The following is a 16,350-nucleotide window of genomic DNA, read 5'->3' on the forward strand; positions in this document are numbered from 1 at the left end:
ATTGAAGCTTTTGTTTGGTTTAATGCTCTCCAGTCCTGGGGTTCCCACTTTAGAAGTCAGTTCTGGTCTGGCCTGTCCAGGAGGCCTGAGAGGAAAGGGTTGCAGTAACAGTTCTGGAAGCATGAGGTTCCTGGTCTACCACAGTCTAAGACAGTGATGGCGAACCTATGAACTCATTTTTTTGGTTGATTTTTCTTTGTTAAATGGCATTTAAATATATAAAATAAATATCAAAAATATAAATCTTTGTTTTACTATGGTTGCAAATATCAAAAAGTTTCTATATGTGACATGGCAACAGAGTTAAGTTAGGGTTTTTCAAAATGCTGACACGCCAAGCTCAAAAGGTTCGCCATCACTGGTCTAAGAGGGACTATATTTGCATATTCTAGGCCTCAACACCAATTCTAACAAAGCTCTAAACAGCGTTTCTCAACCTGTGGGTCGTGACCCCTTTGGGGGTCGAATGACCCTTTCACAGGGATCGCCTAAGACCATCGGAAAACACATATATAATTACATATTGTTTTTGTGATTAATCACTATGCTTTAATTATGTTCAATTTGTAACAATGAAATTGGGGGTCACCACAACATGAGGAACAGTAGTACTAAAGGGTCGCGGCTTTAGGAAGGTTGAGGACCATTGCTAAGAGATCTGGCTGTGCCCAGCTTTTCAACATGCCCTGCCCTAAACCACTTTGGCCTTCTTTCTCTTCTCAGTGCCTCCACACTCTAGTTCCCTCTGCTTGGAACAGCCTTAGCCTAATGCTTTCTTGGCTCCCTCTTCCTCACTGGTGTAAAAATAAGAGCACAGGCTTGAGAGGTAGACCTTCCAGGTTCAAATCCTGACACTGTCACTCAGGCAAGTGGCTTAAACTTCCACCGATTCATTTTTTGCACCTATCCTGTAAAGGTAACAACACCTACCTCACAGGATTACACAAGTCAGTCCATGTAAAGCACTGAGAATAGTGTCTAGTATGGAGTAATATGCTAGCTATTGTTTAATTCCTAGTACATAATCCTATCTGAAAATCCTATTTTATTTACATGCTTGCTCTGTCTCCCCACCAGCCTGTGAAGAGATAAAGAACATATAAAAATGAAAAAAAAATATAAATGAGATGGAGGATGGTTTGCATTTGGTCATCAGATTTTCAGGGTAGCCAGTGGCCAATCCGAAAGCAGAGAACAGCTCCCCAAAGCCCCTCAACTGCCCATACTCTGACATAACTGAACCCAGAGTCTGAATGGCTACTCAGACATCTCATGTTTAAACTATGCTTGGAATGTTTGATAGGAAACATGCATTTATTTTTAGGCAAAAAAGTTCTCCTAAGCTAACCCTATGGCCCTGTAGCAGGCCGTATTTGGCAAGGACTGCCTCGTGGTTGTTTATTAAAGAAGCCCAGAGCTTTCTCAAGTCCACGGTAGCTGCTAAGAGAACTCAATGCACTGTGAGCCGTCTATTTTTATGGCCAAAGCTTGTTCCCTTTGGATCTCTGGGATGTTTCTGTGCAGCAGGTAAGAGCTGCTCACCTTCCCCAGCTTTGGGCCAATCATCCCTAAAAAGGTTCACAGCTCTCTTCTGTGGGTTGTCCCTGAGTTGTGAGTTAATGAAAGTTACAAAAGGAAAGGGAAAGACTGTTTCTCAAAATGGTTACCAAGGCCCTCCAAACTGGTCTAGGTATTCCCTTTCACCCCACCAGTAGACATAGTACTGGGTGACTATAGGCCTGACATCTCTGAAAAAGACATCTTGATACAGACCATTCTGTCTTACAGAAAGTCAAATCCTACCAGACTTGGCAGCATAGCTCAAATGGTCAAAAAATTAAATAAATAACTGCCTCACAATCCTGGTGATGTTTACCATCTGGATACCTTCCAGGACTGGTTTGCAGACAGCCTGTAAGAAGGGTTGATTCATCAGATTGCCCTTGAACCAGCTTGGCAAGCTGGCTGCTTCCAGACATTTTGAATTCTGAAACTGAGATTATTTCATAGGCCAAAACTGGAAGATCATACAAACCTAATAACATTTAAAAACAAAAAACAACAACAACTGACTGTTCCAAATACAAGTCATGCCAGCAACAGGCAAAGAAGCACTTGGTAAAAGTATTTAATATTTTCTTTTTTTAAAAAATATATTTTATTATTTTTTACAGAGAGGAAGGAAGAGGGGGAGAAAGTTAGAAACACAGATGAGAGAGAAACATCGATCAGCTGCCTCCTGCACACCCCCCACTGGGGATATGCCCGCAACCAACGTACATGCCCCTGACCGGAATCGAACCCGGGACCCTTGAGTCCGCAGGCTGACGCTCTATCCACTGAGCCAAACCGGTCAGGGCAAGCATTTACTATTTTCACCAGACTCTGAGTCTAATGCTCATTTCCTTAAAGAAGGGGAGAATAAAAAGGGGGAAAATGGTTTATTTACTGTCAGAGTTGAGGTAGGAAGGAAGTGGATGTTTTAAAAAATGTTATCATGGAATGAACTGTGCTGGGATTTGCTGGAAATTTGAGTTCTTTTTGTCAGTGTTTGTGAAAGCAGGCAAAAGATGCAGGCACATTTTGCCCTGCTATTCAGAAGTCACATAGCTGAGATTCCAACTCTAAATGCCTAGAGAAAAAACACACGTCTCAGCCACAAAACCAACAGCAGCTTTCACAGTGTACTCTCCTTTTTCTTCTCCTTCTCTCATGTGCAAATACACACCCCTAGTCGATAAAACTGGCCTGAGTCCTATGACAGGGAGCAGGGGCCCCTGGTCCCCCTACCCAGCATGGCCACCATGCATGCATGTATTTTCCTGAGGCCAGTTAGAAGCATCAAATTTCTGTCCAGTGAAACCAACATTCCACCATTAGAGATGCCTCCCTCTGGTTCGAAGGCACTCCTCCCCCAAAACAGTAAGTAAGCAACTCAGTTTCTATGGTAATATCAACCAAATACCTCTCATTCACACACCCAGATTTAGACTGATAGAACACTAATGTGTGACTGTTAACACATTGGCATACTAAGGCCATGACTTCCACACTGCCCTTAGCGCTTGGTAAAGGAACGCCTGTCATTTCAACAATGCAAGCTGAGGAAGCAACCTTCACAACCTGTCTAAGTTGTTGAATCACTTTCAAACTTCCTCCTGAGGTTTTTACTAACTTCAAACTGGCCTTCTCAGCCATCAAAACGAAGCAGGTATAGAAAGAAAGAAGGAAACAAGGAAACAAGGAAGGAAGGAAGGAAGGAAGGAAGGAAGGAAGGAAGGAAGGAAGGAAGGAAGGAAGGAAGGAAGGAAAGAAGGGAGGGAGGGAGGGAAAGGAAAGGAAGAAAGGCAACTCTTTTACTTCCTGCCATGCCCCCATCCTGGATGGCTGCTAATTAAGACATTGTTTTTTTAAAAAATATATTTTTATTGATTTCGGAGTGAGCGGGAGAAAGGAATAGAAACATCAATGATGAGAATCATTGATTGGCTGCCTCCTGCACACCCCTTACTGATGATTGAGTCCACATCACGGGCATGTGCCCTGACTGAGAATAGAACCCTGACCTCCTGGTTCATAGGTCAACGTTCAACCACTAAATCACACAGGCCAGACTAATTAAGACATTCTTAAGAGCTGAATCAGATTCATTACTGCACAGGAGGTAAGATATGAAAACTCTTTACCTTGGGCTTTTTGGAGATTAAACAACCAAATATGTTCCTTTTACACATGGAGAACAAGGAGTAAGGAGTGCTGCCTGCCTTCCCATCCTAGACTGTGCCTTCAACCTGCTCTCAACAGCTGTCAGGGATGGGGGAAAGATGAAAAGAAAACCCACGAGAAAGCCAGTGACAGACATCACTCAGCCCCACACCTTTGGGGGAACTTTAAACAGCATAAAACAAACCACAGTGTCTTCTTTATTCCTACCCAAAGCTGTAGACACAAATGCTATTGTACTGCTAGTGCTCTAGCATCCCATTCAATCATTTCAACACCATCACCGATATTTCCCAAGATGACTTCACTGTGTTTTGCATAGTAACTGCCACTTCCAACTATTTCTGCCCCATTTGGATAGTTCCACTGGAAGACAAAGAATCTATTCTGCTCTGATATTTGGAGGAAAAACATTTAAATAAGCCTTTCTTAACTCTGCAGGAGAGCACTGCTTTCCTTTCAGAATTCAGGATTCAAATACCCAGACGGGGCAGCAGTATAGTTGATGCATGGAGCAGCCAAACTTTAAGTGTATACGTGTAAGAAAACTGGAGTCTTAAAAAGAAAAAGGTGCCCAGCGGCATGGCTAAGTGGTTGAGCTTCAACCTATGAACCAGGAGGTCATGATTCAATTCCTGGTCAGGGCACATACCTGGTTGCAGGCTCCATCCCCAGTGTGGGGTGTGCAGTAGGCAGCCCATCAATGATTCTCTCTCATCATTGATGTGTGTGTGTGTCTCTCCCTCTCCCTCTCCCTCTCCCTCTCTCTCTCCCTCTCTCCTTCCCTCCCTCCCTCCATCCTCCTTCCTCTCTAAAAAAAGAAAAAGATGTTTGGGGAGCAAGTGCTGAACCTGCAATTCTTAAATTTACCATGTGGCCTTGGTTTCCTAAAAAATAAAAAAATAAAAATCCTAACCTTTGGAAGCAAAGATAAATCCCATGTCAGCCAGCTATGAGTGACAGGTTCAAGTTTGGTTGGACACTGGCTGTGTACTCCTGGGTATGTCACTCTGCTCTGAGTCCAGTGAGATAAAGTTTTTTGCAAGTGTGGCATGCACATATGGTAGAGTTTACGCTTATCCACATTTTATATTAAACCTTGAATCACAATGAGAAAGTTATTCCCTTTAACTCTCTTATAAACCTTTTGATTACTTCAAAGAGAAGGTCTATGCTTGATAGGACCTCACCAATACCTGCCAAGCTCTCTCTTTTTTTAAATAAGCTTGCTATTTTTTTATTTGTTGTTAATCCTCACTAGGATATTTTTTCCACTGAATTTTGGAGAGAGTGGAGGGCGGGAGGAAGATGGAAAGACACAGAGAGAAACATGGATGTGAGAGAGACATTGATTGGTTGCCTCCTAGGCAGTGGGATCGAACCTGTAACCCAGGTACATCCCCAACTGGGAATCTAAACCTGACATCCTTCAGTGCACAGGCTGATACTCTACCCACTGAGCCACAGCATCCCGGGCACTGTTTCTCTCCACCCCCCCCTCTCTCTAAATTGATTTCAGAAAGGAAGGGAGAGAGAGATAGAAACATCAATGATGAGAGAACATCATTGATTCATTGATCAGCTGCCTGCTACACACCCAACACTGGGGATCAAGCCTGCAACCTGGGCATGTGCCCTGACCAGGAATCAAACCATGACCACTGAGCCACTCGGGCCTGCCAATCTCTTTTTAACAAAGGGAGCAGGCCCCTGGCCCAGAGCCTTCAGCAGGAATAATACCTAGCTAGAATTTAGCAGCATTGTTGTTTTCAGCCTGTTTATTTTTGCCATTTTCTATTTATGGCCAGAGAAGCTGGGTTTTCCATTTACCACACTCACGACTTTCCCTTTTAAAACAAGTTTAAATAGACAAAGTGACTTAAAGCTATAAAGTATATAAAAGTAGGGAAAATCACAAATGACTGATTTAGGAAAAGCGCAGGTGGGGGTCGGGGGGAAGCAACTACTGTCCCTTCTGAAAACAGGATGGTTCCTCACACTTGTGGACAATGGGGACTCATCCCAGGAAGGCAGGAGCCAATACAGAAACAAGTGGCAAAAAAAAATAATAAAAATAAAAAAGAAACAAGTGGCAAATAGCAAATCCCAAGGAAGCTCAATCCACTCACTTTTAGATAACACTTCAATAAATTACATTTAAGAAAAAGGCCGGAGTAACTGCTGCTCAGACTAAAGAGAAAGCAAGCAAGTTACACACCAGCTTTCTAAAGATTTTCCACGGACATTCCAAGTAAAGGCATTCGTTGTTTATGAGGGAAAGGAGACGGGGCAGGACATAAAAGAACAACACAACCTAAACGCACACCACCCAGGCAAATGTCTCAGGGATTTTTATAAGCCCAGAGAGACCACTTCTTGGATAGAACTTCCCAAACACTGGTGTCAGCACTCCTGCCAGTTAAATATATGCAAAGATTCCACTTTCTGGAGGAGGCAGGGTCCTTCTCCTCCCAGCCAGTTGGTTAATTTCTCCTCCCAATCAGCTAACTCTTTATACAGAGGTTGGAATTTTAAATTATTTGTTTCTCTTGATTCACTGAACCTTACACTACTTGATACCTGGGATACTGACTAAAATGTAACTCATAAACCTTCTCCAAGAAAATCAAGTGTTACTTGTGCCACTTTCAGACACTTTAACAAATTCTGGTGCCTACAATGCCAATACTGTAATACTAATGGTTCCTTATATGTGTGCTTTAATGTTTCCTGGAGACTCAAACCACCCATGATATAAAGACTTCTTTCAAACCTCATGGATGATGGGATTTGTATCTGTCCAAGTAGAAACTTCCGCCTACTTTTTAGTAGGTCAGTGTTTCAGTTACCACTGCCATTGAATTACCAAAATGCTATCACTTGCCTCCTATTTCCATGAAAAAGAAAGGGGGGAAAGGCTTAAGGTAACAGGAGTGCTTTTGTTATTCTCTAAAATAAATACATACATAAAGACAGCGGAAGAGACTGAAGGTGATGATGAGAACATGGACATCACTAAGTGAAAGATATAAGGATAAAGCTAGGGGGATCTAGAATATACTAATGTCAGGGAAGAGATAAACATGTTGACAGGTTAGCTATTCAGAAAACTTCAAAGTTAGATATTTGCTTATTATTTTTGCTCTCCCCCACCCACAAATAAAACAGCAAGAGAATTGTTTTGTTGTGTTTTTTGTTTTGTTTTGTTTTTAAAGAACAATCCTTAGCCCTAGCTGGTTTGAGTCCGTTGATAGAGCATTGGCCTGGGGACTGAAGGGTTCCAGGTTCGACTCTGGTCAAGGGCACGTACCTCGGTTGCAACCTTGATCCCTGGCCCTAGTCCGAGCAAATGTGGGAGGCAACCAATTGATGTGTCTCTCTCACATCGATGCTTCTCTCTCTGTCTCTACCCTTCCCTTCCACTCTCTCTAAAAATCAATGGAAAAATATCCTCGGATGAGTATTATTAAAAAATAAAAAATATAAAAATATATAAAAAGAACAATCCTTAGATCTGGTCGCAGCACACTATAAATCAATATTACAGCAAAAGCCTAGTGTTCACCTCAACAGTCTCAAATTCCTTGAGCCTTCCCAAATCAATTCTTTTTTTTGCTCCATTCTCTTTACAGTCATCTGCTAAATAACATTGCCAGATAACTTAGACCACTCATTCTGTTAACTCTGAAAATGGGCAGTGTCTGGCCAAAGTCTGCCATGACTGTAGTATGTTTAAATGGCAGAAACTCCCCACCCGAGGCTTAAGATTGGAATCCAGACTTGTCCCTGCTGTCCTGACATCTGATTAAGAGGACATTTTGAGAGTGCAATCCTACATTTTAACTGACCTCCCTGATTGCATCTCAGGAGTTTAACAGCAGCAGCAGCAGCAGCACCTGGATATTAAAACATCACCCTGATTTCCTGGGTTGTTTTCCTCCAAAACTTTCACCAAACTTTCCCCACACGGCAGCCCACTCGAGGCCAGGCAATCGGCTGCCATTAAATGAAACCATTTGTACCAGTTTCCAACTGGAGAGTGAGTCAGCTCCCTGCTGTAAAGTAGTCTCCAAAGCTGGAACTAGGGAGGATGTTTCAAAAGGCAGAGGGCAATCCTGGGTCCACGTCCTGAACTATTGGAGATTAGATGAAGCAGCAGGCACCACTCCACAGCACCAACCAGGTTTCAGCTCTCAACTGAATGAGTATGAGTGGCTACAAGGGACACTGAACTCCCAGGCCATTTTCCCACACCTCACCACTTCTGCAGTCATCAGAAAAGCCACGCTCTAGCCAAAACCGGTTTGGCTCAGTGGATAGAGTGTCGGCCTGCGGACTGAAAGGTCCCAGGTTCGATTCCGGTCAAGGGCATGTACCTGGGTTGCGAGCACATCCCCAGTGGGAGATGTGCAGGAGGCGGCTGATCGATGTTTCTCTCTCATCGATGTTTCTGACTCTCTATCTCTCTCCCTTCCTCTCTGTAAAAAATCAATAAAATATATTAAAAAAAAGAAAAGCCACGTTCTAAAACACATCTGGGGAGAGGGAAAATATATAGTGCTAGCAGCTGAATAGCTTCCTCTACTCCATCTCCCTGAAGGCAGAGTATACCTGTCCCCCACCCCCCACAGTCTTATTTCTAAATGGCAACAGAGTTTGGTGGTGGTGATTGTGTGTTTTGTTTTACTGTAAGTATGTTATTCAATTTGGAAAACTGCAAAGGACATGTTAGTCTTAGCCAGATCCTAAGAGGTAAGCAATTAGAGTAATGGAACAAAATAACAGGTGGCTACTTTGGGGCCTCCATCATCAACCTAAAAAAAACACCTTCTTGGGCCCTAGCTGGCTTGGCTCAGTGGTTGGAGCGTTGGCCTGCGGACTGAAGGGTTCCTGGTTCGATTCCTGTCAAGAGCACATGTCCAGGTTGCGGGCTCAATCACCAGTAGGGATTATGCAGGAGGCAGCCAATGATTACATTGATGTTTCTATCTCTCCCTCCCTCACCCTTCCTCTCTGAAATCAAAATATATTTTTAAAAAAACAAAAAACCTTCTTGGAGAAAAACAAAACACCATCAGACCTTTCAAATAATTAACTCACATCTGATACAGCCTGAGCCAAAGGTCAGAATCTAAAGCACTGAGGCCCCGTAAACTGTGGTGTTTCAATGAACATGCAAGCTTAGCAGAGGCGGCACTTCCTCTTGCTGTGGTAAGTTCTGGGGCAGCTGTCACCAGACCTCACCTATCCAGGAGAATAGGTGGTGACCAGGCTACCCAAGCCCCTTTCAGTTCTGGAAGAGGGAACTGTAGCCCAGAACTATAATTGCTGGAGCATTTAGTCAAAAATCAGACCTGTCCTTGCCCCACCCCCCAGGAGAACTCCCAGGGTCTTCTTGTGTCATAACTGTTGCATAACCTACTTATCAGGAAACGCCTTGGTTACAGAGATCCCTAGAAGTCAGAGCAAAGGTAAAAGCTTTAAGTAAAAATAAAGAACCACAGGAACCACAAACACCCTCTGACTTGGGTCAATCCTTGTTTAATTCCTAGAAGAATTCAATTCCACACGCTTTAAGGGCCTACAGATGTCCTGGAAACAGCTTTTTAGAGTGAGAATGCACAAAACATTTACAGAACTGCCCTTCTCCCTGTGACTAGTGGCTCAGCCTTGAAGAGGCAAGAAGGCAAGCTGCCATTCACTAAAGCAACGCTGCAATATAGAAAAATCCAACTATCCTGTTCGGGTGTGTGGGGGTGGGGTGGGGGAGGGTCCTCTTAGAAGGAGAACAGCACAAACTTGTGTATATATTCCTATTACTCCTTCTTTTCACAAAGGATCCCTACCCCATAATAGGAAAGTGCACAGCAATGAAGTGATATTTCCCCCCAAAGCACAGATATGTGTAAATATCTGCTGCAGTAGGTATAAAGCAGGACATACTGGAATCTGGCCCTTATTGAGAATCTAAAGCACTGGTATTACAACACACGGTGAGCCACCCTTTCCTTCAACCTTGCCTGGTCGCTGAGGATGGAAGGAGGGAAATGACACACAGCAGCTAGGCCTTGGGGTTCTGGTGAGTCCTGGTCCACACCCAGAGTTGGATGGTGCCCCAGCCTCACCCTGTGTGAGGGAGCCTGTAACCACAAAGGAGCATACACTCTACCTCCCAGAAGAGTGGAACTGAGCTGGCAGGAGTCGCTCAGGGAGTAGTGGAGGAAGGGAGGGAGAAGGAAGGTTTCCTTTCCTGCCACCTGAGGAAGAAGGGGCAGGGGCTCCAGCACCTGGAGCAGGAGAAGATCCCAGACATTCTCCAAAACAACCGCCCGAAACAAACAACCGCACGGCACTTTGTTCCCCTCCCAGCTTCCCAGGTCTCTTGGCAACTCTTAACCTTTCCCAAGCCGGCACTGCCTCAGGTAATAAATTATTGTTCCAACTGCAGAACAGATCTCCCGTTCCCCTCAAAAGGCATTTTGATGTCAGATTATCTCACCCTGCCCACCCTGAGGTCGGTGGGGCAACAGGTAAGGACGCCACCCCCACCACCAAGGAGGAAATTCAAGCAGAGGTTGGTAATTTACCCAAGGTTACGCTAGGCCCCACCCCAGGGAGGGCTTGGAACAGCTGCTCCCTTCACCCTTTCCCCTCCAGGCTAGGCTGCCGGCACTGAGCCCAGAGCAGCACTCCCTCCGCTCCCCCACCCACCCAAGAGGCTTCTAGTCACTATCTCCCCTCAGCTCAAATCCCAGGTCTGCTCCCAAAGCCCCAATACCACACATGTCCATCTTTGTAGGACCAGAGCAAAGAACTGCACTGAGAGCTCAGGGGCTTACCCATTCAATGCTTCCAACTCCAAGGACTCCCCACCCTCCTGGGCACACCTGCTGCTCACACACAGTGCTCTTCAGCTCAGGCTCAACCCTCTCCTGTATGGGCTCCGAGTTCCCCTCCTTCCCCACACACATCCCCTGCTCTGGACCTTCCACTTCTTGCCATCTCCCTCACTTCTGTGAGCGCCCCGTAAATTGCTTCCACACCCCAAAGTGCCACCTAAACAGGCCCTGCTTTTGGAGCTCTTCGTCCCCTCCCCCCTCCACACACACACCCCTTCCTACTTTTCAACCTTCACAGCAGACACACTTCCAGCCCAGAGCTGCACTTCAGAGGCCGTTCCGGTGTCTCCAGCACAGGCGCCATCCTAGCCAGACTTGCCGTTTCCTAACCAGGCTCCCTCCCGCCTGCCTTCCACTCCAGCTCCTTTCTCCCGCTCTCACCTCTCCCGGACCCGCAGGCTCCTCCAACCTCGCCGCACTTTCCACCTTCCATCAGTTCTTCAGACAATCCTTCTCAAACAATTCCAAATGCTCTCTGCCCCTGCAGCCTCTCCATCCCTCACCCCTTCACGAACTTTTGTTCACAGGTCCCTGCCCAGCCCCACATCCAAGCCCACGTCTCCACACCCACTTCCTGGCCCTCTCCTTTCCCCTTGCCGATCTTCGTCCTCCCGCTGCTCCGGACTCCGCATCCCTCCGCACACCCCACTCCCTTACAGCCTCCGGAGCCCCGTCCCCTCCGCGCTCCCCCCGCTGCTCCCACAGTTCCAGCCTCTGCGAACCTTTCTTTATGCAACAACCCTCCAGCCTCCAGCTCCTCTTCACACTCCCTCAACCCCAGTCCCGTCCTGGCTGGCCACAAATTCCACTCCCCCGTTTCTCTCTTAGCACCCAACCTTCAATGTCGGCTCAGACCCCAGTTTCATCTGAGATTCTCCAATCACCTCCTCGGTCTCCCCAATCCCCCGCCCCACCTTTCAATTCCTGCATCGGGCTCCCCGCGTCCTTTTCCTTAGACTTCCACATTCCCAACTGGGCCGCCGATTATTTTTTTAGTCCCAATTCTGGCTCAAGTTCTGCAATTCTTTTTCAGGACTCCAAACCCACCCCAGACCCGCCAACTCCTTCTCAGGACCCCCAATTCCCATCACAGACCCTCCAGTCCCCTTCCCGGCCCGCAGCCTCCCCGAGAAGCCCCTCCCCAGCCGGTCCGGCCCGCAGGCCGCGCACCTTGCGCTGCTGCTTCTCCCAGGCCGGGTCCAACAGCAGGTCCCGGTCCCAGTCGTCTTCCTGGGCCATGTAGTCGCCCATGCTGCCCCCGCCGCCTGCGCCGTTGCCCCCGCTGCTGGGGCCGTACTGGTACGACTGGTTCGCCGCGTGGTAGTCCACCATTCCGCCGCCTCTCGCTCGCCCACCAGCCGGTCCGCTCCCGCCCCTCTGCCCGAGCTGCTGCTGCCGCCGCCGCCGCCGCTGCTTCAGCTGCTTCAGCCCGCTCTCGGCCCGCGCCTGCGCACTGTCCGCCACGCCTGCGCACCGCGCCGCTGCCGCCGCCCTCCCGCGCGCGCGCCTGCAGCCCTGAAAAGCGCTTGGACGCTCCGTGCTGAAGTCCACGCCTGCGCAGAGTCCACTTCCCCGCGCCGCCCCTTCAGCTCCTGGCGGGGCCGCGCCCCTTTCCCGCAGGAGCGCGCGGTCTCCGCGTGTGGGCGGGGCCCGTCATGGATGATTCACTAGGCGGGTCTGGTCCTCAGGCCTTAACCTGCTCAGGCGTGGGATGAAGTCCCACTCGGCAACACAAATTCAGCAAGTATTTATTAAACGCCTACTGTGTGCCAGACCATGTTTTACGCATCGGCTGGAAACAAGATAGACAAAAATCCTTGCCTTCATGGGGCTACTTTCTAGTGAAGGGAGTCGACAAACAATTTTAACATGTATATAGTATATTCGAAGGTGAAACGTGTTATTGAGAAAAACCAAGCATGAGCTTAAATGTAAAGTAGGGTAGCCTTTGCGGAAGAGGACGTTTGAACAAAAATTCACGAAATGGACAGTGGAGTTAGGTTAGGTAAACTGGAATAGACACTGGCTGACTGGGACGGTAGAGGACTTTTTGGACTTTCATTTAACAAACATTCACGGAACTCCTATATTGCCAAGCCCCGTTCTTGGGGGCAGAGTGCTGAGCATGATAAGCGTGGCTAGTTCTCAAGTGGCTAACATAGTGGACAACAATAAGTAAGTAAATGCATACAGATAAGCGACCTTGCCATATTAACAGGCACCTCAAATTTAAATATATAGAGCTGAGCTCCTGCCCTGGCTGGTTTGGCTCAATGGATAGAGCGTGGACCTGCCGACTGAATAGTCCTGGTTGGATTCTGGTCAAGGCCACATGCCCAGGCTGCAGGCTCAATCCCCAGTAGGGGGCTTGCAAAAGGCAGCCGATCAATGATTCTCGCTCATCATGGATGTTTTTATCTCTCTCTACCTCTCCCTTCCTCTCTGAAATCAATTAAAAATATATTTTAAAAGGTAAATAAATGACATCCCACAATTAAAAAAATAAATAATAAAAATAAAGCTGAGCTCCTGATCTTCCTCCCCAAACCTGATCCCTCACAGTCATCCCCACCTTGTGAATGAAGCCCCCATCCTTCCAGCTGCACAGGCAACAAACCTTGCAATCATCCTTGATTCCTCTTTGTCTTCACACCCCATATCCAGTTCTTCAGGAAATTGTCAGTTCCATCTTCAAAGTATATATAGAATGCACCCACTTTCCCCTGCCCCTGTGGCCCACTCTGGTCCCACCTACATTAGCCTTGTCTTTGCTTGGGCCACTAAACATCCTCCTCACCAGCTCCCAACTCTCTCCAGCCCCTTTCCCACAAGAAGCCAGAGGGAGCCTGTGAACACCTGAGTGTCAGATCAAGTCCCCCCCCTCTTCTGCCCAGAACCCTTCCCTCCGCCCCTAGCACTACACTCAGAAAACGTCAAAATCAAGGAAAGGAGCAAAGGTGCAGAAGTCTCCCCTGCCCTGGCCCAGCCCAGCCTTTGAAAGGACTGAGACTCCTGTGGCATTAGCCAGACCCACAGGTCTTCCATGTCCTGGTCCCCATTTCCTCTCCCAGCTCGCTTTCCACTCTGCCCCTTACTCTCTGAGCTCCTGTCACATTGCCGGCCTCCTTGCTATTTCTGGAACACACCAGGCCTGGTCCAGCTTCATAGTCTTTATACTTGGTGATACCTTGTTACCACTGTCTGGATCACTTTCCCTAGATACTGAATCCCCAGGGCTCATAGCCTCCTCTCCTGCACGTCTCTGAGGCAACATCACCTCCCCAGTGAGATATTCCCTGACCACGTTATTTAAAATAGCATCCTACAGCCCTGACCGGTTTGGCTCAGTGGATAGAGTGTTGGCCTGCGGGCTGAAGGTTCAAATCCGGTCAGGGGCATGTGCCTTGGTTGTGGCACATCCCCAGTGGGGGGTGTACAGGAGGCAGCTGATGGATGTTTCTCTTGTCTCTTGTCGATGTTTCTAACTCTCTATCCCTCTCCTTTCCTCTCTGTAAAAAAAATCAGTAAAATAGAATTCACAGTGATAACCACGCTATTAAAATACCCCTAAGGAAAAAAAAATCCTCAAAAAAAATCAATAAAATACATTTTAAAAAATAAATAAAAATAAAATAGCATCCTACATCTTTCCTTATTTTTTTCCAGAGCATGAATTACCATTTAATATATTACATGATTGATTGATCTATTGATTGCATTTATCTGTCTCTTTCCCAAGAATGTCATCCATTGGGTGGGGCTTTTTGTTTTGGTCATTGCTGTATCCCTAGTCTGAAAGCAGCATCTCACACAAGATAGTAGTTTAATAAATCCTAGGTGAATGAGTGGACTTAAAACCATGATGAGAAATTTGAATTTTTAATTGAAACCTGATTGACATAAATTTTATTCTAAATGCAATGGGAAGTTAAGGGAGGATTTTAAGCAGGGCTGGAATCTGATTCAGCTGTGCAAAGGGTCCCCCTGGTTACATGATAGTAGAAGGTGGGTTAGGCACAGGGAGCCCAGTGAGGAGGCTGTTACAATGGTCCAGGTAAGGGTGGACAGGACCAGAGGCTTGGAGGAAGAGAGAGCTGTGGAGGGGCAGTGGGAAGTTTTGGGAAAACATAGCTGACAGGACTTACTGTCATGAATTTGGGGTTGGGGGAGGGCAGAGATAAAGAGCAGTTAAGACTCCAGAAGCTCCGAGTTTTCTACTGGGAGCTAGGGAGGATGGAGAGAGATCCGAGTTTTCTACTGGGGATGGGGACTGAAAGACATGGCTCCTCCAGGTATGAGAGCTATAAGGTCTTTTTCCACCTCTCAAAGGCACTGGAAGGGATCCAATGGCAAGCAACAGGAACAAGGCCTGGCAGGAGCCCTCTCCCAGGAAATGACGCCAGGATCTAGCCAAAAACCCAAGTGTTGGTGGCTTACAAAGCTGGGCTGGGCAGGCAGCCTGTTAACTTGGCGAACAAGCCGAGGAGTCCTGTGCTGGGCCTGGTCAGCAGGGAAAGGCCCTTGGGTTAAGGGCCATTTGCCCAACTCTGCCTGCTCCTGGTGGACACTGAACTAGGGCTGAGAGACAAAGCTCATGGTCCCAGGCAATGAGGTTTAAACTAAGGGTTCCCTTTGTTAGTCACTTTCGAGGCCATCCAGGGACAGTGCAGTAATAGCTATCATCCACTGAGGGTCAAGGGGCAGAAGAGACTGGAAGGGGCATGCCAGTGGGTTCACCATTTCTACACCACTTGGAATTCTCGAGACTGCAGTAACGGATTAAGCACTGTGTCCTATTATTAGTGCCACTTGGGCGAGACAACGGAGACAGCTGTGTCCTCCCAACTGCGAACATAGAAAGATACTGGGATATCTAGAGGTGACAATGGAAGCAGCTCAAACAGCAGCCCTGAGCCCAAGTGAGCAAGACAGGCTACAAGTTTGTGATCTCTTAGTGTGCCAAGATCTCTGAAATTTCCATATGTTAACTCACAACTATGGAAGTGGGCACTTTCAGCAGCAGTAAAATTGAAGCAGTTAACAAGCCCAAAGGCCACTAGGCTGGGATTTGAACTCAGGCTGTCAAAAAGGATGATGATCCTCCTGGAGCAAAAGCAGGTTGGCAAAGTAGGACAAGACCTGGCTTCCAAAGGACACAGGTTATTTCCTCTTCCTTGTAGTCGACATGGCCAGTTGTACAGGTTTTATCACACACAGGGTACTACCAAGTGGGTGAGTGGAGTTATGCCCACCCTGAGGGGGTGCCCACAAATGAGTGGGTAGCAGCATTAGTCTTCCCTCCTGCTACCCTCCACCCCCTTACAGCAAGGCTCCAGAGTCCTGAGCTACATAATCATTTGTGCCCAGGGTTTGAACACACCCTAGTTCCTGGCTCCTGCTCAAGTCTGGAACCCAGGGCAAAGGGTGTCCCGCCCAGCCCTGGCTCCTCACATCCCTGCCCAGAGGATGGGTGTGAGTGCAGGTAGATCAGGGAGGTTGGCAGCTCGGGCACTGCCACTCTCCGTAGGCCAAGTCCACTGTGATGAGAGAATGAAGGGCTCCCCCAGGCAGCAGCAGGTCCACACTAAAGGTTGTGTATCTATCACAGCATTTCATTTCCTTGTTTTCCTCCCAAAGGAGTCACTATTGTTCTCACCCCCTTTACACACAAGCACAGAAGGGAAGATACTTGCCCAAGGTTATTCTGCAAGATGCCTGGAATACTTCA

At 47.3% G+C, this 16,350-nt stretch overlaps 1 protein-coding gene across 2 annotated transcripts in view; it reads right to left on the reverse strand.

Annotated features, from left to right (window-relative positions):
• ACTN4 (actinin alpha 4) overlaps positions 1 to 12,097 on the reverse strand; it is a 76,645-nt gene extending 64,548 nt beyond the window's left edge. The window contains exon 1 of one of the 2 annotated variants that reach the window (XM_059666649.1): positions 11,793 to 12,097. In XM_059666649.1, coding sequence (XP_059522632.1) covers positions 11,793 to 11,954 — 162 coding nt within the window. In that variant the 5' untranslated portion in view covers positions 11,955 to 12,097. The remainder of the gene's footprint in view (positions 1 to 11,792) is intronic. The other variant, XM_059666648.1, reaches the window with a different exon arrangement.
• Between the last annotated feature and the right edge of the window lie 4,253 nt (positions 12,098 to 16,350).

This window comes from Myotis daubentonii, chromosome 15 (assembly GCF_963259705.1).
Source record: "Myotis daubentonii chromosome 15, mMyoDau2.1, whole genome shotgun sequence".
Taxonomy (NCBI): domain Eukaryota; kingdom Metazoa; phylum Chordata; class Mammalia; order Chiroptera; family Vespertilionidae; genus Myotis; species Myotis daubentonii.